At 40.4% G+C, this 23,525-nt stretch overlaps 1 protein-coding gene across 3 annotated transcripts in view; it reads left to right on the forward strand.

Moving 5' to 3' along the window:
• Positions 1-8,316, forward strand: part of CDH20 (cadherin 20) — a 223,918-nt gene extending 215,602 nt beyond the window's left edge. Inside the window, exons 11-12 of one of the 3 annotated variants that reach the window (XM_054461275.2) lie at positions 2,533-2,784; positions 6,728-8,316. In XM_054461275.2, the coding sequence (XP_054317250.1) occupies positions 2,533-2,784; positions 6,728-7,233 (758 nt within the window). In that variant the 3' untranslated portion in view covers positions 7,234-8,316. The remainder of the gene's footprint in view (positions 1-2,532; positions 2,785-6,727) is intronic. The other 2 variants (XM_063653779.1, XM_054461274.2) reach the window with 2 other exon arrangements.
• The last annotated feature ends 15,209 nt before the right edge of the window (positions 8,317-23,525 follow it).

Consider the following 23,525-nt stretch of genomic DNA (forward strand, 5'->3'; position numbering starts at 1 on the left):
GAATTGATAGTATTTAGCTATTAAGTCTGGAAAACAGAAAGGTGCATGGGTTGTGTGGTAGGTGGAAATATGAATATAATCCTCAGGTAGGCATCCTTTCTCCATTGAGAAGAAAATAAGAAGTAGCATGTATCAAAGCAGGAAGAGATTATGCTTATCTGAATTTTTTTTGACAGTTAATATTACTAAACTAAATAAGCAGTTATATAGCACAATGGAAGGTGTGCATGTTTTGGAGACAGAGAGACCAGAGTTCAAATCCCAGCTCTGCTACTAACTAGGTTAGTGGCTTCAAACAAGTAATAAAATCACTCTAGGCCTTACTTCTATTTCTGAAAAGGAGTAAGATTATTACTATGTCCAAATTGTGAAGATTGAGTGAGATACTGCATGCAAAGTGCAGGTACATGGCACATGAGCCTTTCGTAACAATAGCTGTTAGCATAAAAAGCAGGGTGGAGGAGGAAAAGTTAATTAAGGGGTAATGTGTTACTCAGAATAGCCCAGATTATGCTACGGGAACAACTACCACGAAAATCTCAGTGGCTTAGCACAACTACAGTTAATTTCTTGCTCACACACAGCCTACTGTGGGTCTGAGCTTAGTGTCTCAAGCCGCCCCGCTCTGCATCTCACACCCTGTGGTTCCTTCTCAGTAACTACAGCAAGGAAAGAGCATGGAGACTCATACACCGGCTCATACAGACTTCTGCCTAGAAGTAACACAAATCACTATTGCTCAGCTAAAGCAAATCACACAGACATACCCACATTTAAGAGGATAGAAAAGTATAATCCTTTATTATGTCCAAAAAGGGAAGAAGAACCAGAAATATTGATGATCACTAATAATGTTTTCTTAGGTTAGGCTCTCAGAATTTTTTGTGATGTTCTAGACTTTTTCCTATGAAATATGAAACACATCCATGGGACCTCTGTGTTGGTGGTATTAGCTTTGAGAATCACTTCTTGCGTGTCCTACTACATCTCTCAAATTTTTCCTCTGCTGAAAATAATCTGAGCTTTGTGAAAGTATATCTACTTTAGAATTCAAACCTACTGCAGGAAACTTGAGAATGTAGATTTTAAAAATGAAAACTCCCACAACACAATATGTGAATATAAATGTAAACACACACACGTACACATCCCGATTTTGTAGAAAATATCTAATAATTTCCAGTTTCATCCATGTCCCTACAAAGGACGTGAACTCATCATTTTTTATGGCTGCATAGTATTCCATGGTGTATATGTGCCACATTTTCTTAATCCAGTCTATCATTGTTGGACATTTGGGTTGGTTCCAAGTCTTTGCTATTGTGAATAATGCGGCAATAAACATACGTGTGCATGTGTCTTTATAGCAGCATGATTTATAGTCCTTTGGGTATATACCCAGTAATGGGATGGCTGGGTCAAATGGAATTTCTAGTTCTAGATCCCTGAGGAATCGCCACACTGACTTCCACAAGGGTTGAACTAGTTTACAGTCCCTCCAACAGTGAAACTATCGCAAGAACAAAAAACCAAACACCGCATATTCTCACTCATAGGTGGGTATTGAACAATGAGAACACATGGACACAGGAAGGGGAACATCACACTTCGGGGACTGTTGTGGGGTGGGGGGAGGGGGGAGGGATAGCATTGGGAGATATACCTAATGCTAGATGACAAGTTGGTAGGTGCAGCGCACCAGCATGGCACATGTATACATATGTAACTTACCTGCACATTGCGCACATGTACCATAAAACCTAAAGTATAATAATAATAATAATAATAATAAAAGAAAAAAAAAAGAAAATATCTAATAATTTGACTAATCCCCTTTAAAACTGGAGGAAAGATTTCTAGTATTGATCAGGAACAAAGTTTCACCAAGTTCATGTTAACTGCTTAAAGTGAGACCACCAACCCAGGAGAAATAACAAGGTGTGTCATGTGACTAGGGGATTTCAAAGAAGCTTCTACTAAATGAGCAGGTTCTTTAGGAAACACAGGAGTTGGTGACTGCATTTCAGAGGCATAAAAGAAAATAGTAAAAGACGTGAATTCCAGCCAAAGTGGCAAAAATAAGTAATCTGCCACAGTCACACAGGCTCCTCAGCATTCTTTTCCTGGAGGCACAAAGCAGCACTGGGGCCTTGGCAAGCTGCTGAGCAGGAACAAACAGGGACCACAAGTCACCAGTGATTGTTCTTTTCTGTCAAGCTTTCCCAGGGACATTTTTGTTAGATCTGAAGTCTGACAGTTTGCCTTGGGCCTTTTATGTCACAAAGGATAAGACAGACTCAAAAAAAAAGGCTTTCTCTTCTAGGCCTCGGGGTTTTGCCTAAAAGCAAGCAAAAAGCATGGTTTCTGAATCCAAATGCTGATCCAGGCAAACCCGCCATGGCTGACCACTACCAGGGAATATCTGACTATCCTCTTTCCTTCCTACACCCTGCTCCTGACCCCTTGCTTTCCTCAATCCAAGAAATTAATTCATCTTCCCTTTTCCAATCCTGGAACCCCTCCTTCTTTCAGATAACACAGCACGGATTCTAACCAGGAGATCTGGTTTCCGGCAGCAGGAGCAGAGTGTCTTTCACCTGCCTATCCTGATAGCAGACAGCGGGCAGCCCGTGCTGAGCAGCACAGGCACACTGACCATCCAAGTGTGCAGCTGTGACGACGATGGCCACGTCATGTCCTGCAGCCCAGAGGCCTACATGCTCCCAGTCAGTTTGAGCCGGGGCGCCCTCATTGCCATCCTCGCCTGCATCTTTGTCCTCTTAGGTGAGTAAGGGGCTGCTTTCCCTTCTGTGGAGTCCTGCCAGTGCTCACTCAGACATCTGTTCATAACCTTCCTGATACAGCTATTCAGAACTGGTCTTCCACACCTTGCTTACTCAAAAGGTGGTAGAGTGAGGCTGCAAAAAACAGTAAAGAAACTGAGGACAGTCCCTTCTTCAAGGTGTCTGTGGCAAGATCAAAGCACATATAAAGTATCTACTATGAGCTGGGGCACCATACAAGATGCTAGGATTAATAAAACAGACAAGTTCTGGCCTTCCTGAGTTTACTTCAGAACAAAGCAGGTTCATTTTGACATCATAGAATCAAAATTACTATTTAGACAGGATTTGATGATCACCTCTTCTAACCCCTTCATTTAAGTAGTAGCTAAGTCACAAACGGGTAAGTGACAGGCTCAAAACCAAAGTCAGAGGCAGAGCCAGGGCTGAAATGCAGGCAGGCCATACACACTGGGCACCCCTGTGGCTCAATGGCACTGCCTTTCTCCTAAACGCTCATCCCGATTCTGGAGGTGGTATTACAGGGAAGGGAAGAGGGATAAGGTATCCTGGTTGGACAAGTGACAGGGATAGATGCCATTTCAAACAGGGTAGTCAGGGAATCCCTCACTGGTAAGACCTTTGAGCAGAGAGCAGAAGGAAGTGATGGTGTGAACCACACAGATTTCTGGAGAATAAGCTGTTTGGGGTGATTAGTACCCCTCCCAGGCACCATGGCCATCTAACCAGGAACAGTGACTACACAGGGTCAGTCTGCCTCTGCTGATGAAATAAGGACATAACAGGCTAGTAGTGGCAGAACACTACTGGGGTAAGGAACCCTTCCTTCTTCCTCTCAAGTCATACTGCAAGGTGGCGCCCCAACTCCCTGGTATGTAAGGCCATCCTTGCAATTCTTTTCTAATTCCACACTCAAAAACAGTGAAACAAAAACACCTAAACCAACTCTTGCAAAAAAGAAAGTATCTGTACATATATCCTTGCTCTTCTTATTGAACTAATCTATAGCATATATATCTTGCTTAGAGAAAAACAGATTTAGTAGATACTAGTATTATTCAATATAAAAGAAATCCGAGTTTTCTGAGGGAAAAAGCCCTGAGGATTGAAATTAGAATAGAGGTACAGATATTCACCTACATCCTTGATCCCAAGTTCACCTCTATACCAAGAGACAGACCAAAGAAAGAAGTTCCTGTGTAAAATGTCAACCCTCGATTTTCTAGGTAGGTCTGTGGAATGTGCTTCTCAAAATACATTTAAAAACACAACATGTGGTTTAATTTTGTTGTTTTAGTTCAGTCCTACGTAAAGAGAGAAAGAGTATAAATAAGCAACCTTTCTAAGTTCTGGGATCCCTGTGTCAGAGAAAATTGTTATGGTTTCTGGACCTTGACTGCATTGACAAGTAAAACCTCCCTGCAATTCCTTGAGTTTCCATAAGGTGGCATTGGGAGTCCTTTAGCACAGAAGTGGACAACCTGTAGGAGGACTTTGAAGAAACTTGTTCCTGGGAGGAATTTCCAGACTGGCTGTCCTTACTTCTATCTTTGGAAAATGTCGAAGTTAAAAGTTCACCCTGGCCCACAAAAAGCCATCATTACAGAAATACTGATTTCAAGAGACTGGCTTGGAGAGGCTCTCTAGTTTTTTAAAAATGGTGTACAAGGGACAATTTATTTTATCCCTTCCCACTCATGATGATGTCTTGTCTTTTAAACTGTACAGAAAAAGTAAACAGTTTTCAGGAGCTAAATTGAGCAGAGCTGTCATAAAATCCTCACAGTTTTAAGTATCCTTACTTCTAAGAGCACACATCCCACATTAAAAATAATTCATCAAACTTTAAGATTTGACTTGCATTTGTCAACAAAATACTACATTTTATGGACAACTAAATAAATTAATTCTGACTTCCTGTTTTTTTTTTCATGCCTCATATATGTATCTAGTTCCTAGAAAATCTCGTAAGCTCTACGCACCATGCCTATAGTGGTAGGCATGAAGAATAAACCATCCCTAGAACTAATTCTCTTCTGTCAGAGAAGCCTTTCAGCTGAATAAGACCATTTTCCTCAAAATCTGATTTTCAGGGCATTATGTAATATTTGTTATTTAAATTAGATTACCTAAAAAAAAAAAAAGACATGTAGCAATCTTTATTTTTCAAGAGACGGACTAGTTCTATATAAACAGCCTAATTCTCCGTGACCATCAGAATTCTCTCCAGCAAGGTATTCAAAAGACTTCCAATTTTGCTTCCTAGCATTTTCCGAAATACCACCCCTACCACTTCAAGGTCACTTCTGTGAAGCCCTACCCAGTCTCCCAGGTAAAATTCACCGGCCCTACCTCTGTACTCTCCTGGTGACACTTGTGGCTCTAACAGCCCTTATCACTGTCTGACTTGCAATTCCAGCATCCATAATCTCCTTAGATTACAAACTCACAAGAGCAGAATCCATGTCACACTCAATATTGTTTCCCCATTGCTTAGCATAGAGGATTAAAAATATTTGGGTTTAATAACTTTACTGAATCCTGCAAACACAGCATGCTCACTTCGAATCTCACATCTCCAACCTGCATCAATCCAAATCACACTCCAACCTTTCATGCTCGATTCAAGCCCACGCTTCCTTAGAGTCCTATTAGTCTCTTTTTCTCTAGAAATCCCACCCTCCTTTTAGTGCACGCCTCGTATTTTTGCACACAGTTTGGAAAATACACACGAGCATATCATCGTTTCCTGTGTATGTTTTGTCACCAAAGCTATCCGGGAAAATATTACATATTAATGTCATTAGTTGCAATTTATAAAAAAGCACACATCTACATTCAAAAAAATTTTTAAATCATTGTTGTGAGTTTTATTAGTCTGTAATCTTTTACTGCTTGTATGAATGTACTCCACTTTTTCCCCTTGGATAAACTGGGGTCTTATTTTGCAGTGCTGTCAAACTGTCACTGTTCACCAGCTGTAACAAAGCACACCAGAAAAAAAAAAAAATCAATAGCAGTTCTACAGCTAAAACCTCAACACTCTTCCTGGAAAACGTTTTCAGTCAGAGAGATAAATAGCTCAATGGGATTATCTCTATCTCTCCTTTAAACCCCGGCGAACACATTCTAGGGGGGAAAAATGCATTTGTTGGGATAAAATTTTATCCAAACCTGCAAGGGCACATCTAACAGTGTGGTGTTTCTTTGATAACATGAATTATATAAAAGGCCACTGCTCATTCTCTGCCTTCCATAAACACCCTTGGGTCCAGAAAGCCATAACCACCTCTTTAATGAAAGGCTTCTCTGAGGAACCTGAGTTTATTGGACCCCAGGGATCACTTATGTTCTGTTGTTTTTTTAGAGGTATAAAAAGACTACAACTTTGGTGCATACTTAGTATGTATGTCTCTGTGCATATTAAGATGTGATTATATACAGAGTAGAATCCTATTAAGATGCTAATATACGGAAGCAGAATTCCACCTACATAAGACTTTCACATTACAAGAGAAGAAATGTATATTTATCATCATATAAACAGAGCACGTGATCTGGTCCTTAGAGTATGTTGGTCCATAGCAGGCCTTTGTGCTTTGTTAGTGGGATTTTAAATTGGGTGTTAGGTGTAGACACATAATTTCAAAACAGCAAGCTGATGTTAAGCGACTATATGCAACTTTTTCTAATTAAACCATTTGAAGAAATACAGGGCTTCATTGTCCACAACCTGACTTACAGAAAGAGAACAAGGTGGACTTAAATTAGAACTCCCCGAGGTTACAGAGATCCAAAAGCTATCTCTGAGCTCTCCACTCGGTAGCCCTTCCCCTATCCGTGGTGAATAAAGACTATTTCTAGTCACCGCACACACAGCCACATCTCCTCTGTAAACACACTCTCCTTTTTGTTCCTCGCAGTGCTGGTGTTGCTCATTTTGTCCATGAGGCGGCACCGGAAACAACCATACATCATCGACGACGAGGAAAACATCCACGAGAACATCGTCCGCTACGACGACGAGGGCGGCGGAGAGGAGGACACGGAGGCCTTCGACATCGCAGCCATGTGGAACCCCCGGGAGGCGCAGGCGGGGGCCGCCCCCAAGACGCGGCAGGACATGCTGCCCGAGATCGAGAGCCTCTCCCGCTACGTGCCTCAGACGTGCGCAGTGAACAGCACCGTCCACAGCTACGTGCTGGCCAAGCTCTACGAGGCCGACATGGACCTGTGGGCGCCACCCTTCGACTCCCTTCAGACGTATATGTTCGAGGGGGACGGCTCTGTGGCGGGGTCGCTGAGCTCCCTGCAGTCGGCCACTTCGGACTCGGAACAGAGCTTCGACTTCCTGACGGACTGGGGGCCCCGCTTCCGGAAGCTGGCCGAGCTCTACGGGGCGTCGGAGGGACCCGCGCCGCTGTGGTGACGGAAGCCAGGAGGCAGGCGCGCGTCCAAATCCAGACGTTCTCCGCGGGTGCTTCGCGGACAAGGTGCAGCCAACCACACGAGCAATACTGTGCTGGAGAGTGAGAATGGGGGTGAGCAGGCGAACAGAGCTCTCTCTGGATCAGCTTTACTTGGGTAGATTAAGTTAAATAAGCAAAAGGAAACCCAGGAAGAAGAGGGCAGAGCCTGTAATTACCTTTTTTTCTTTTCTTTTTGATTTTTCTGACACTCTATGTGAAGGCTTGGAGTCCAAGGTGTTATGACAAGGGTGGCTTTTCTCTGCCATTCGCTAAGGCCTTTGTCACTTTTCCACCACAGAAAGCCTCTGGCCTTGGGTACAGAGATGCCAGTTGAAAGCAGAAAGTTCTACTCTCGTATCTGTTTTTTATCTTATCTTATTCTCCATTTAAGAGTTTTGCTGGCTCTTCAAACCACAGAAACCAACCCACAAGAACAAAAAGCTTGTTACTCAATGAAATTAACCTACGTGTTCTGAGATGGATGGAATTTCCCGTAACCCTTTTGAGACAAGGTTAAGACTGAATCAGCCTTGCATGGGGGTGGATGGGTGGGAGGGTGGGTGAAGGAAGAGACATTGACTTTATGCTCAAGTTTAGTGGCTGAACCAAGAGATGTTGGCATTACAGCTCATCCAGCGCCATCAAATTAGAGTGCTCGTGTCTCCTCTCAGCTCTTTAACTGTGCCCCTGCAAAATTGTTCAGAATGAAACCAGAAAAATCTGCCTCTTTTGCACTGTAGATGTCTCTTCCATGTGCCAAATGTGGAGATTAGATGCTACAAATGAAAGCCAAATAAAAAAGAAGTATCTGACAAAAGCATGGGTTAGAGGGCTTTCCTAATCTGTGTGAGGTCAATCCAAGGGATGTTTACATACTGTAGATAACCTACTTGAACAAAAATCAGTATTATAGAGAATAAATGGATGTAAGAAAATTACATGTACAAGTTTTGTATATTTGTTAATAATTTTGGTAATAAATATGATGTACTGCATCTCAGTACCTTAGCACTTCTTTTAATAAAAGTTAAATAGAAGGAAAAGTCTATTGTGAATTTGTTTAATTGCTGAACAGGTAGAAGATGACTTTGTAATCCTGATCTAGCCTCAGGCTCCCGGGGTTGGGGATAATTTGTAAGGCAAAAGCAATGGGAAAGAAGTGTGAGGCAGCATTCTATTTCAGTCGCTAACCGTATGAACATTATGGTTCAAACTGTTAAGCTTTTAATGAACACCCTCGATTTCTTCATCCCTGAAAAGAGCAAAGGGTGGTTTGGTAATATCAATGATACAATGGTGAATTTAGCCCATATTTTTCATTTTGCAAAAGGGTATTACACATAGCCCCCAATGAGGCAGGCTACTGTGCTACTTACATCTCTATTTCATTGGCAAATTGAGCTCACAGATGGTTGAAACAATATTTTACTCATCTTTCCTTTTGCTACAATAGCTAGCATACTCTTCTGCATACAGTAGGTGCTTAACACTTCGTGGCTACATGATGGGAGGGATCTCTATTTGACATTCTATTACTAAAAAATGTTTTACACAACTGTCCTCACAATTGAGGACAAATTGTGAACAAAATTGTGAGAGCCTTAATTATAGCCAACAGTTCTCAAACTTTAATGCATCACAATCACTTGAAGAAACTGTTAAACTACCTCACCCCTAGAATTTATGATTCAGTCGATTTGGGGCAGTTTGTATTTCTAACATGTTCCCAGGAGATGCTGATGCTGCTGGTCCAGGAACCACATTTTGAAAACCTCTGATATGTAGTTACTCACTCTCTAACACATGAAGATTAAACTATATCCCATCTGTACTGGGTCCCATCTTCCCGCAGAGTGGTGTTGTGAATTGTTTTCTCAGTAAAACATGAACAGTTTACAGAAATGTATGAGAAAGCTGATGAGGGTCTGGGAGGCAGTAGGATGTGCTTTTTTGCATATTACACACTACATGGTACCATTATATGGTACATTAACAGCCACCAAATTCTCTTCAGCCTTCAGCGTACTAACCCTTTCTTCCCATGAAAGGCAGGCAGCTCTCACACATCCTCTTCAAGGATAGAGTGCAATGTAAAAATAAATACATTTAACAAAGCAAAAGAAAAAGCATGGACTTGAGTCCAAACTAGGCTTTACAATATACCAATTATATGGATGTGGGCAAATCAACCTCTGTAACATTCTTTCTTCCTACCACAGCCCTGAGGATGATTTTGTGAGTATTTCACTTTGTATTGCTTGTGTTACAACTGAGAACAGCTGTTATCCTAACCACAGGGGATTATCGTGCCTCACATCCTGCAAATGTGGTCCCCATGATACTGGGCATGAAGTGATTAAACAAAATCTCCTGAATCTTCTGGTCCCTGGGAGGATATTTAATGGTGTAATACAGGAAGCGTGAATGAAGCACAAAATAGATCTATTTCAGCTCCATACTCTAAGTTAAGAGATTCCCACTCCAAATGAGTTTTAAAATTCCCTTTCTACTGCCACAATGTAATACAAATGCTGATCCCTCTGGGAACAAAGAAAAAGAAAACCATCATCATCTCTATACAGACAATGTGATCAGGTTAGGCCGGAGAGCTGTAAAATTATTCAGCTATTTCTTTGTCAACAGGGACGACAGCTAGCCTGTAATTTACATGTTGGAGGGAAACAGGAGAATCTGTAGAAACCAATTGATGAGACTCAATCTGAAAATGTATTCTGAATTAGAACACAAGCAAAGATAAAAATTAGCAATGAAAAAATTAAAAAAGAGAATATCTAAAAAAGAGAATATTCAAGCATGGCATATAGCAAAGACAAAGATGGGGTGGTTCACACAAGAAAGAATCTATGAATCCTGAAAATGGAATTCAACAAGTTAAAAATCAGTGCAGGCACACTGATTAAAAGTTGTCATTAATTCGCTAGTAATGCAGAACTAGGCCTTGATGACAGAATTCACAGTATTTCCATATAGTGCTGGGACTATATGAATGTAGGACAGACACACTTTACAAGTAATTCTCATTGGACATTGACTCACTGTCACATCCATTTGTCATTTTTACAATAAAGAACCTTCAACAGATTATTACATATAAATATCTGGATTGGGAAACGTTCTGCTTTATTCTTAAAAATCAAGTTTCTGATAGAGGAAGTGGATAAAATTAGGCCAAGTGGTCCTCTTTTATTTTTTATTTTTTTAAATTATACTTTAAGTTCTAGGGTACATGTGCACAACGTGCAGTTTTGTTACATATGTGTATATGTGCCATGTTGGTGTGCTGCACCCATTAACTCATCATTTTCATTAGGTATTTCCCCTAATGCTATCCCTCCACCCTCCCCCCCACCACACGACAGGCCCTGGTGTATGATGATCCCCACCCTGTGTCCAAGTGTTCTCATTGTTCAATTCCCACCTATGAGTGAGAACATGCGGTGTTTGGTTTTCTGTTCTTGCGAAACTTTGCTCAGAATGATGGTTTCCAGCTTCATCCATGTCCCTACAAAGGACATGAACTCATCCTTTTTCATGGCTGCATAGTATTCTATGGTGAATATGTGCCACATTTTCTTAATCCAGTCTATCATTGATGGACATTTGGGTTGGTTTCAAGTCTTTGCTATTGTGAATAGTGCCACAATAAATATATGTGTGCATGTGTCTATATAGTAGCATGATTTATAATCCTTTGGTATATATCCAGTAATGAGATTGCTGGGTCAAATGGTATTTCTGGTTCTAGATCCTTGAGGAATCACCACACTGTCTTCCACAATGGTAACTAGTTTACACTCCCACCAACAGTGTAAAAGTGTTACTATTTCTCCATATCCTCTCCAGCACCTGTTGTCCCGACTTTTTAATGATCGCCATTCTTACTGGTGTGAGATGGTATCTCATTGTGGTTTTGATTTGCATTTCTCTGATGGCCAGTGATGATGAGCATTTTTTCATGTGTCTGTTGGCTGCATAAATGTCTTCTTTTGAGAAGTGTCTATTCATATCCTTCACCCACTTTTTGATGGGGTTGTTTGATTTTTTTTCTTGTAAACTTGTTTAACTTCTTTGTAGATTCTGGATATTAGCCCTTTGTCTGATGGGTAGATTGCAAAAATGTTCTCCCATTCTGTAGGTTGCCTGTTCACTCTGATGGTAGTTTCTTTTGCTGTGCAGAAGCTCTTTAGTTTAATTAGATCCCATTTGTCTATTTTGGCTTTTGTTGCCACTGCTTTTGGTGTTTTAGTCATGAAGTCCTTGCCCATGCCTATGTCCTGAATGGTATCGCCTAGGTTTTCTTCTAGGGTTTTTATGGTTTTAGGTCTAACATTTAAGTCTTTAATCCATCTTGAATAAATTTTTTTACAAGGTGTAAGGAAGGGATCCAGTTTCAGCTTTCTACATATGGCTAGCCAGTTTTCCCAGCACCATTTATTAAATAGGGAATCCTTTCCCAGTATCTTGTTTTTGTCTGGTTTGTCAAAGATCAGATGGTTGTAGATGTGTGGTATTATTTCTGAGGGCTCTGTTCTGTTCCATTGGTCTATATCTCTGTTTTGGTACCAGTACCATGCTGTTTTGGTTACTGTAGCCTTGTAGTATAGTTTAAAGTCAGGTAGTGTGATGCCTCCAGCTTTGTTCTTTTTGCTTAGGATTGTCTTGGCAATGTGGGCTCTTTTTTGGTTCCATATGAACTTTAAAGTAGTTTTTTCCAATTCTGTGAAGAAAGTCATTGGTAGCTTGATGGGGATGGCATTGAATCTATAAATTACCTTGGGCAGCATGGCCGTTTTCACAATATTGATTCTCCCTATCCATAAGCTTGGAATGTTCTTCCATTTGTTTGTGTCCTCTTTTATTTCGTTGAGCAGTGGTTTGTAGTTCTCCTTGAAGAGGTCATTCACATCCCTTATAAGTTGGATTCCTAGGTATTTTATTCTCTTTGAAGCAATTGTGAATGTGAGCTCACTCGTGATTTGGCTCTCTGTTTGTCTGTTATTGGTGTATAGGAAGGCTCGTGATTTTTGCACATTGATTTTGTATCCTGAGACTTTGCTGAAGTTGCTTATCAGCTTAAGGAGATTTGGGGCTGAGATGATGGGATTTTCTAAATATACAATCATGTCATCTGCAAACAGGGACAATTTGACTTCCTCTTTTCCTAATTGAATACCATTTATTTCTTTCTCTTGCCTGATTGCCCTGGCCAGAACTTCGAACACTATGTTGAATAGGAGTGGTGAGAGAAGGCATCCCTGTCTTGTGCCAGTTTTCAAAGGGAATGCTTCCAGTTTTTGCCCATTCAGTATGATATTGGCTGTGGGTTTGTCATAAATAGCTTTTATTATTTTGAGATACGTTCCATCAATACCTAGTTTATTGAGAGTTTATAGCATGAATGGCTGTTGAATTTTGTCAAAGGCCTTTTCTGCATCTATTGAGATAATCAGATGGTTTTTGTCTTTGGTTCTGTTTATATGCTGGATTACGTATATTGATTTGCGTGTGTTGAACCAGCCTTGCATCTCAGGGATGAAGCCAACTTGATTGTGGTGGATAAGCTTTTTGATGTGCTGCTGGATTTGGTTTGCCAGTATTTTATTGAGGATTTTTGCATCGACGTTCATCGGGGATATTGCTCTAAAATTCTCTTTTTTGTGTCTCTGCCAGGCTTTGGTATCAGGATGATGTTGGCCTCATAAAATGAGTTAGGGAGGATTCCCTCTTTTTCTATTGATTGTAAAAGTTTCAGAATGAATGGTACCAGCTCTTCTTTGTACCTCTGGTAGAATTCGGCTGTGAATCCATCTGGTCCTGGACTTTTTTTGGTTGGTAGGCTATTAATTATTGCCTCAATTTCAGAGCCTGTTATTGTTCTATTCAGAGATTCAATTTCTTCCTGGTTTAGTCTTGGGAGGGTGTATGTGTCCAGGAATTTATCCATTTCTTCTAGGTTTTCTAGTTTATTTGCGTAGAGGTGTTTATAGGATTCTCTGATGGTAGTTTGTATTTCTGTGGGATTGGTGGTGATAACCCCTTTATCATTTTTTATTGCATCTATTTGATTCTTCTCTCCTTTCTTCTTTATTAGTCTTGCTAGTGGTCTATTTTGTTGATCTTTTCAAAAAACCAGCTCCTGGATTCATTGATTTTTTTTGAAGGGTTTTTTTGTGTCTCTATCTCCTTCAGTTCTGCTCTGATCTTAGTTATTTCTTGCCTTTTGCTAGCTTTTGAATGTGTTTGCTCTTGCTTCTCTAGTTCCTCCTTCTCTAGGGTGTTGATTTTAGATCTTTCCTGCCTTCTCTTGTGGGCATTTAGTGCCATAAATTTCCCTCTACACACTGCTTTAAATGTGTCCCAGAGATTCTGGTATGTTGTGTCTTTGTTCTCATTGGTTTCAAAGAACATCTTTATTTCTGCCTTCATTTCGTTATGTACCCAGTAGTCATTCAGGAGCAGGTTGCTTAGTTTCCATGTAGTTGTGTAGTTTTGAGTGAGTTTCTTAATCCTGAGTTCTAATTTGATTGCACTGTGGTCTGAGAGACAGTTTGTTAAGATTTCTGTTCTTTTACATTTGCTGAGGAGTGCTTTACTTCCAACTATGTGGTCAATTTTGGAATAAGTGCGATGTGGTGCTGAGAAGAATGTATATTCTGTTGATTTGGGGTGGAGAGTGCTGTGGATGTCTATTAGGTCTGCTTGGTCCAGAGCTGAGTTCAAGTCCTGGATATCCTTGTTAACTTTCTGTCTCATTGATCTGTCTGATGTTGACAGTGGGGTGTTAAAGTCTCCCATTATTATTGTGTGGGAGTCTAAGTCTCTTTGTAGGTCTTTAAGAACTTGCTTTATGAATCTGGGTGCTCCTGTATTGGGTGCATATATATTTAGGATAGTTAGCTCTTCTTGTTGCATTGATACCTTTACCATTATGTAATGGCCTTCTTTGTCTCTTTTGATCTTTGTTGGTTTTATCCAAGACTAGGATTGCAACCCCTGCTTTTTTTCTTTGTTTGTTTTCCATTTGCTTGGTAGATCTTCCTCCATCCCTTTATTTTGAGCCTATGTGTGACTCTGTACGTGAGATGGGTCTGCTGAATACAGCGTACTGATGGGTCTTGACTCTTTATCCAATTTGCCAGTCTGTGTCTTTTAATTGAAGCATTTAGCCCATTTTCATTTAAGGTTAATATTGTTATGTGTGAATTTGATCCTGTCATTATGATGTTAGCTGGTTATTTTGCTCGTTAGTTGATGCAGTTTCTTCCTAGCATTGATGGTCTTTACAATTTGGCATGTTTTTGCAGTGGCTGGTACCGGTTGTTCCTTTCCGTGTTTAGTGCTTCCTTCAGGAGCTCTTGTAAGGCAGGCCTGGTGGTAACAAAATCTCTCAGCATTTGCTTGTCTGTAAAGTATTTTATTTCTCCTTCACTTATGAAGCTTAGTTTGGCTGGATATGAAATTCTGGGTTGAAAATTCTTTTCTTTAAGAATGTTGAATGTTGGCTCCCACTCTCTTCTGGCTTGTAGAGTTTCTGCAGAGAGATCCGCTGTTAGTCTGATGGGCTTCCCTTTGTGGGTAACCCGACGTTTCTCTCTGGCTGCCTTTAACATTTTTTCCTTCATTTCAACCTTGGTGAATCTGATAATTTTGTGTCTTGGGGTTGCTCTTCTTGAGGAGTATCTTTGTGACATTCTCTGTATTTCCTGAATTTGAATGTTGGCCTGCCTTGCTAGATTGGGGAAGTTCTCCTGGATAATATCCTGAAGAATGTTTTCCAACTTGGTTCCATTCTCCCCATCAGTTTCAGGTACACCAGTCAAACATATATTTGGTCTTTTCACATAGTCCCATATTTGTTGGAGCTTTGTTCACTTGTTTTTACTCTTTTTTCTCTAAACTTCTCTTCTCACTTCATTTAATTTGATCTTCAATCACTGATACCCTTTCCTCCACTTGATCGAATTGGCTACTGAAGCTTGTGCATGCGTCACGTAGTTCTCATGCCATGGTTTTCAGCTCCATCAGGTCATTTAAGGTCTTCTCTATGCTGTTTATTCTAGTTAGCCATTCTTCTAATCTTTTTTCAAGGTTTTTAGCTTCCTTGAGATGGGTCCGAACATCCTCCTTTAGCTTGGAGATGTTTGTTATTACCAATCTTCTAAAGCCTACTTCTGTCAACTCATCAAAGTCATTCTCTGTCCTGTTTTGTTCCGTTGCTGGTGACGAGCTGCGATACTTCGGAGGAGAAGAGGCGCTCTGGTTTTTAGAATTTTCAGCTTTTCTGCTCTGGTTTCTCCCCATCTTTGTGGTTTTATCTACTTTTGGTCTTTGATGATGGTGACCTGCAGATGGGGTTTTGGTGTGGATGTCCTTTTTGTTGATGTTGATGCTATTCCTTTCTGTTTGTTAGTTTTCCTTTTAACAGTCAGGACCCTCAGCTGCAGGTCTGTTGGAGTTTTCTGGAGGTCCACTCCAGACTCTGTTTGCCTGGGTATCACCAGCAGGGGCTGCAGAACAGCAAATATTGCAGAACAGCAAATGTTGCTGCCTGATCCTTCCTCTGGAAGCTTCGTCTCAGAGGGGCATCCAGCTATATGAGGTGTCAGTCGGCCCCTACTGGGAGGTGTCTCCCAGTTAGGCTACTCGGAGGTCAGGGACCCACTTGAGGAGGCAGTCTGTCTGTTCTCAGATCTCACACTCCATGCTGGGAGAACCACTGCTCTCTTCAAATCTCAGTTGGAAATGCAGAAATCAACCATGTTCTGCGTCACTCATGCTGGGAGCTATAGACTGGAGCTGTTCCTATTTGGCCATCTTGGAGCTCAGTCGTGGCCCTCTTTTAAAATGATATTCTAGTGACTTTTTTCTCACTTGTGATTCATGTTATGCAAAAATACACATGAATACTAATTTATATACTATGTAATTAACTATAACGCCAACCCAATTTTTCTTACATCTTTCTTCCTGGGACAGGAAGCTGGCAAATCCTACCTCATTTGTTTGGCCACACTGTTGGTTTTATAAGGATGATCAGATGACTGATGATGACAGAGTTTCTTCCACTCTATTGCTTTAGCTACTGTGGTCACCTTCCTGGTGCCTATGATGCCAGGCGCTCTATCTCCTATCCCAGAAAGCCTTACATCACTTATCTGAGAGTAGACACTCTCAAAAACTGTTACACCTACCCATAGAATCTTCTCTAATCTTTTGGGAGGGCTGGATCCTTGGTCTTTTTTACTGTTATTTCCATTTCTTCCCCTTCTTTCCTATCACCCGTTTCAGTTACCATTGTTGCTGCATAAAAAAATTTTTAATTAAAAAAGCTGGTGAAAATGATAACCATTTTATTATACTCATATGTTCTGTGGGTCAGGAATTCAGAAAGGGTGCATCTGACACTTTGTGACACTCTGTCTCTGCTCCATAGTGTCTGGGGTCTCAGCCGGGAAGGGTCAAAGGCTGAGGGTGATTCATGGGATAGGACTTGACACATCCATTGGTTTGTTCACCCATGTCTTGGTGGTTGACACTGATCATCAACAAGGATATCAAATGGAGCAACTGTCAGCCAAACCTTGGTATGTAGCTGCTTGGGCATCCTCCCAGCATGGAGGCTGAGTTACAAGAGTATAAACATCACAAGAAAACCAAGCAGAAGCTAAATCACCTTTAATGACTTCAGAAGTCATGTAGCATTACCTCTATGGCAGCCACAAGCTTCCCCATATTGAAGAAGGGGGAATGTGGGCTCCACCTCTCAGCGAGAAGAGTGTCAGAGCTAGATCTATATTATAAGAAATAACGTTGCCCGTTGTTGGAAAATACAATCTGCCATATTGTCGTTTCCTTTTTTAATACCCTGCCTCTTTTTCTTACTCCAGGAAATCACTTTTGGTTCCATTCATCATTTCCTTTCTTCCACTCCCTTTCTTCATTATAGAATATATTCTTATTTCCATAGATATATTATTATTCTTTGAAATTCAGCACTCTCCCTACCACAAAGTACTTTCAGAAGTAAATGAGTATTTCATGAAAACACCTAGCAAAATATCTGATGTATAAGAAGCATTCAATATATATATTTTATTGAGGTATAATTGACCTCAATAAAAGGTCAATTATATTGAATTTTTACTGAGGTATAATAAACTGCACATATCTAAAGCATAGAATTTGTTTTGACATATGTGTACACCCATGAAACCATCACCACAGTCACAATGGTGAGTATACTTGTCACCCTCAAAAGTTTTCTCCTGCCCCTCTGTAACACCTGCCTCCCATCCTGACCTACTCCCCTCCAACCCCAAGCAACTGCTGCTATGCTTTCTATCACTATAGATTGGTTTGCATTTTCTAGACTTTTATATAAATGGAATCATGCAATAGATACTTTTTTCTTTGATCTCGCCTCTTTCACGCATCATAATTATTTTGGTATTCATCAGTGTCATTGTGTGTATCAATAGTTTATTGGGTTTTGTTGCTGAGTAACATTTCATTGTATAGCTATAGGACAATTTGTTTATTGATTTGCATATGGATGGATAATTGGGTTGTTTGCGGTTTTTGGCTATTGTAAGCAAAGCTGCTATGAACATTTATGTATGAGTCTTCAAATGGACATATATTTCCTCTTCTTGGTAAATGCCTAGTTGTGGAATGGATAGAATATACAGTAGGTATATGCTTTAAGAAAACAAAAAAAACCCTGTAAAACTGCTTTCCAAAGTATTTTTACCATTTTCTATTCCCACTAGCAATAAATGAAAGTTTCATTTTTTTCACATCCACACCAACACTTGGTGTGGCTGGACTTTTTATAATAGGAGAGTTGTGGCATCTCACTGTGGCTTTAGCTTACGATATCCTAATGACTAATAATGTCGAGCATCTTCTCATGCACTTTTTTGCCATCCATATATCTGCTTTGATGCTGTTTCCAGATGTTTTGTCCATTTTTAATTGGGTTGTTTCTTATTATTGAGTTCTGAGATTTATTTATATTTTCTGGATACAAATTCCTTATATACTGTATATGCTTTTTTATGTTTTAGATGCTATTTAAAAATTACTTATATGCTTTGCAAAGATATAGTCCCAGTCTGTAGTTTGCATTTTTATTCTCTTAACAATATCTTTGAAAAGTCAGAAGTTTTTGAGTTTGATAACATCCATTTTATCATTTTTTTTTTCATTTATGGATTGTACCCTTGGCGTCATTTCTAACAAACCTTTATCTAACTCAAGGTCACAAAGTTGTTTTTTCATGTTCTCTCCTGGAAGTTTTGTGCTTTTAGGCTTTACATTTAGGTCTGTATTCATTTCTGAGTTTATTTTTGTAGATTGTTAGATATGATCAATGTCCTTTTGTTTTTTATTTATTTTTTATTTTGTTTTGTTTTGCATATTGGGTATCCAACTGCTCTGGCACCATTTATTGAAAAGGGCTATTTTTTTTCACTGCATTGTCTTTGAGCCTTGTTGTGGGTTGAACTGTGTCCTCTAAAAAGATACATTTAAGTCCTAACACCCAGTATCTGGGAATGTGACCTTATTTGGAAATTGGGTCTTTGTTTATTGACATAAAATAAGATGAGGTCAGGCTGGATTACAGTGGGTCCTAATCCAATGACAAGTATCCTTATAAAAAGAGGGAGATTTGTACACTGAGACAGAGACACAGAGAAGATACCATGTTGATGATGGAGACAGAAATTGGAGTGATGCTGCTACACACCAAGGAAGGCCAAGGACTGTTGGTAATACCAAAAGCTGGGAGGGAGGCCTGGTACAGATTCTCCCCCAACACCTCCAAGAGGAACCATGCCTGTCAACACCTTGACTTCCTACTTCTGGCCTCCAGAACCATGAGATTTTTTAGTCTTCAACTCCTATTTTAAGTTCAGGGGTACATGTGCAGGATGTACAGTTTTGTTACATAGGTAAATGTGTACCATGGTAGTTTGCTGCACAAATCAACCCATCACCTATGTATTAAGCCCTGCATTCATTTGCTATTCTTCCTGATGCGCTCCCTCCTCTCACCCTCCCCAACAGGCCCTAGTGTCCATATGCTCTCATCATTCAGCTCCCACTTATAAGTGAGAACATGCAGTGTTTGGTTATCTGTTCCTGCATTAGTTTGCTGAGGATAATGGCTTCCAGCTCCATCTATGTCCCTGCAAAGGACATGATCTCATTCCTTTTTATGACTGCATAGTATTCCATAGAATATATGTACCACATTTTCTTTATCTAGTCTATCATTGATGAGCAGTTGGGTCGATTCCATGTCTTTGCTATTGTGAATAGTGCTGCAATGAACATACATGTGCATGCATCTTTATAAAAGAATGGTTTATATTCCTCTGGGTATGTACTCAGTAATAGGATTGCTGGGTCAAGTGGTATTTCTGCATTTAGGTCTTTAAGAAATTGCCACACTGCTTGCCACAATGGTTGAACTAATTTATACTCCCACCAACAGTGTAAATGCATTCCTTTCTCTGCAAACTCAGCAGCATCTGTTGTTTTTTGACTTTTTAATTATCACCATTCAGACTGGTGTGAGATGGTATCTCATTGTGGTTTTGATTTGCATTTCTCTAATGATCAGTGATGTTGAGGTTTTTTTTCATATGTTTGTTGGCTATATGCATGTCTTCTTTTGAGAAGTGCCTGTTCATGTCCTTTGTCCACTTTTTAATGGGGTCTTTTTTTCTTGTAAATTGTTTTATTAGACCTTTGTTAGATGGATAGATTGCAAAAATGTTCTCCCATTTTGTAGGTTGTCTGTTCACCCTGATGATAGTTTATTTTGTTGTGCAAAAGCTCTTTAGTTTAACTAGATCACATTTGTCAATTTTTGCTTTTGTTGCAATTGCTTTTTGTCACGAAATCTTTGTCCATGTCTATGTCCTGATTCATATTGCCTAGACTTTCTTCTGCAAAAATGTTCTCCCATTCTGTAGGTTGTCTGTTCACCCTGATGATAGTTTATTTTGTTGTGAAAAAGCTCTTTAATTAGACTGCATTTGTCAATTTTTGCTTTTGTTGCAATTGCTTTTGGCATTTTCGTCATGAAATCTTTGCCCATGCCTGTGTCCTGATTGATATTGCCTAGATTTTCTTCTAGGATTTTTATAGTTTTGGGTTTTAAGTCTTTAATCCATCTCAAGTTAATTTTTGCATAAGGTGTAAGAAAGGGGTCCAGTTTCAATTTTCTACATATGTCTAGCCAGTTCTCCCAGAACAATTTATGAAATAGGGAATCTTTTCCCCATTGCTTGTTTTTGTCAGATTTGTTGAAGATCAGATGGTTGTAGGTGTGTGGTTTTATTTCTGAGTTCTCTATTCTGTTCCATTGGTCTACGTGTCTGTTTTTTTGTACCAGTACCATGCTGTTTTGGTTACTGTAGCCTTGTAGTGTAGTTTGAAGTCAGGTAGTGTGATGCCTCCAGCTTTGTTCTTTTTGCTTAGGACTGTCTTGGCTATTTGGGCTCTTTTCTGGAAGAACCATGAGATTTTTAAGCCACCCAGTTTATGGCAGTTTGTTACAGCCACCCTAAGATATATACATACATAATGAACACATAAATGTATGTAACATATTTTAATCTATTTAAACATTAAAAATACTGAAACACAAGGCTTTTATGTGCCCTTGCCACTTTGACTGTACCTACAACACATGCATAACACACACACACACACACACACGCACCAGTTTACCTATTAACTAGTGCATTCTTTTTGTGAGATTTTCTTTTTAACTTTAACTTTGCCATCACACACAGTTTGAGTGCATAGAGAGGACCTCTGAATGTGCCACTGAAGTCTGGCAGGCCACGATGGCAGCATTCCTCTCTAGCTGACTTGGCAGTGTGTGAGCAGCTCTCTCACGATGCCAGACAGGGGGTAGGGAAGAATGAATCACCAGATGGCTGAAAAGAGATGCTTCCATTCGTGTGACCCCACTGATATGGGCCATGCAGAGAGATTGCTGAGAATGGAGACAGGCCCACGCTTGCTAGAAACAGTACTCAGTGCCCCTGGGTCCTCAGGTACAACAGCAAAGAAACGGTGTTCAGAAAGGTGCCCCACACTCTGCTTGACTGCAGAGCATATGGACCAGGCTGGCGAATTCCCCCTTGCCATGACTCTGTAAGTGAAGAGCTGCCCTGCAAAGTGAAAGAATTAACCTTCAAAGAGCAGGCTGTGTGGTTTCCTTCTGTCTCTCATGCTTGACATTCCCTGACTGCCCCAGGAACCTGATGCAATCCCTTGCGTTTCCCTGCCAGGCCCATATGCAATGACGTTCACTCATCCTGATTTCTTTTCTTCGCTAGCCTACTGAGGGGCACTCGCAGTCTGGCCTGGTGTCTACCCCCAGGATTAGCTTCATCAACCTCAAATTTTTACATTTGCCAGTGACTTTTTGGGACTTCGACTAATGGACTGTATGACAGTCAGTACAAGACAAGATTCTCAAATGAGAGTCATTACCTGAGGATATATATTAACTACACCCAAGAGGCACACCGGGCCTCATCAGCATTCTCCAGGCTGACATCCCCACTGCTGAGCTGTAAGGTTTAGAAAAAGGAGTGGAGAAGGAAGATGCCAACTATTGAGCACCTATTGTATGGAAGCACCGTGCTAGGTACTTGCACATACATTGCCATATTAAAAAATAGACTAAGCAAAAACCTGAAACCAGAAAAGGAAACGGAGGCTGTGTGTGAAACACTAGCCTTGGATATGGATATCACTGACTCCTCCAAGAATAGTAACGCATAGAATGTTCTCTGAGAACGTTGCTGACCTTTGATTGTTGATACTCCCTCTAAACCTTAAGCTCTGGAGAACTGAAGATTGGCCCTAACAGTGAGCAGTAAAACCAAAGGACACTGGTATGAATCCTCTGAGAATCAATGAGTGATCATTATTTCAAAATTCCACTCTTCAGTTCTTTCCTGAAAGCATGATTTCACTATAATATGTAAAGATTTAAAAAAAATAGATGTCAGCCAGGCACGGTGGCTCATGCCTGTAATCCCAGCGCTTTGGGAGCCAAGGTGGCTGGATCACCTGAAGTCAGGAGTTCCAGAATAGCCTGGCTAACATGGCAAAACCCTGTCTCTACTAAAAATACAAAAATTAGCTGGGCATGTTGACAGGTGCCTGTAATCCCAGCTACTTGGGAGGCTGAGATAGGAGAATTGCTTGAACCCAGGAGGCGGAGGTTGCAGTGAGCTGAGATCGTGCAACTGCACTCCAGCCTGGGAGACAGAGCGAGACTTCATCTCTTTAAAAATAATAATAATAATAGATGTCATCATGTAAGATTTTGTTATCAGGGACCTTGTATGCCCAGGTTAATTGTCTCTCAAAACAGCAGGGGTCTCTTTCTGGAGGACATGGGCACACAGCCATATTTGCAGTATGTCCCTTCCCTACAAACAGGTACAAATACTCGGTAAACTCAAGGCCATGAGCCACATCCAGACTCCGACATGGATCTAAGCATATGCCATGTACATCTCAGCACATTTGGCAAACAGATTATTTATGGGACTTGGCAGAAAAGTCTTTATTAGGGTTTTCAGTCACAGTCTTCATAACAGCACCCACTGTGACATTGAGCAGGTAAAGTGAATAATAATATATGCAACTTGGAAGGTCAATTCTTGCTCATAGTTCTAATTATTAAATACATCATAATTGAGGGCCTCCCTGTAGAACAGCGTCCTGCTGTGAAGATAGACTGTTCATTATTCAAAGTTGTTTTTTGGTTGCAGGCAACAATAACAGCACAGCACATGTGGAAACCCTATTGCTATTATTAGCTAGAGCATCCTTTTTTCAAAGAAAATAAGACAAGGTTTTTAGGCTTCTAGTACTTGTTTCTTCTCTTTTTATTCCAGTGCCATCCTCACTGTTAGAGTTCATTGGCGAATCTCAACTCTCCACCAAAATATAACTGTATCAAGGATCATCCTTTGATATCACCTTAATTGGTTTGTTTCCCTTCTGACCAAACACGTTTCCATGAGGAAAAAGAAAACCATGGGAACCTCCATTTGATCTAAAAGAGAAGAAACAAAATTTGAGGTTGCACAAATAGAAACTCACAGCATAGAAGTTTCTATAGGCTCTCCCTAGCCAAAGTTAGACTGTTGACGGCTGTTGTGAGACCTCGGTTCTTGTCTTCTTAGCT

Source organism: Pongo pygmaeus, chromosome 17, assembly GCF_028885625.2.
Source record: "Pongo pygmaeus isolate AG05252 chromosome 17, NHGRI_mPonPyg2-v2.0_pri, whole genome shotgun sequence".
Lineage (NCBI taxonomy): Eukaryota > Metazoa > Chordata > Mammalia > Primates > Hominidae > Pongo > Pongo pygmaeus.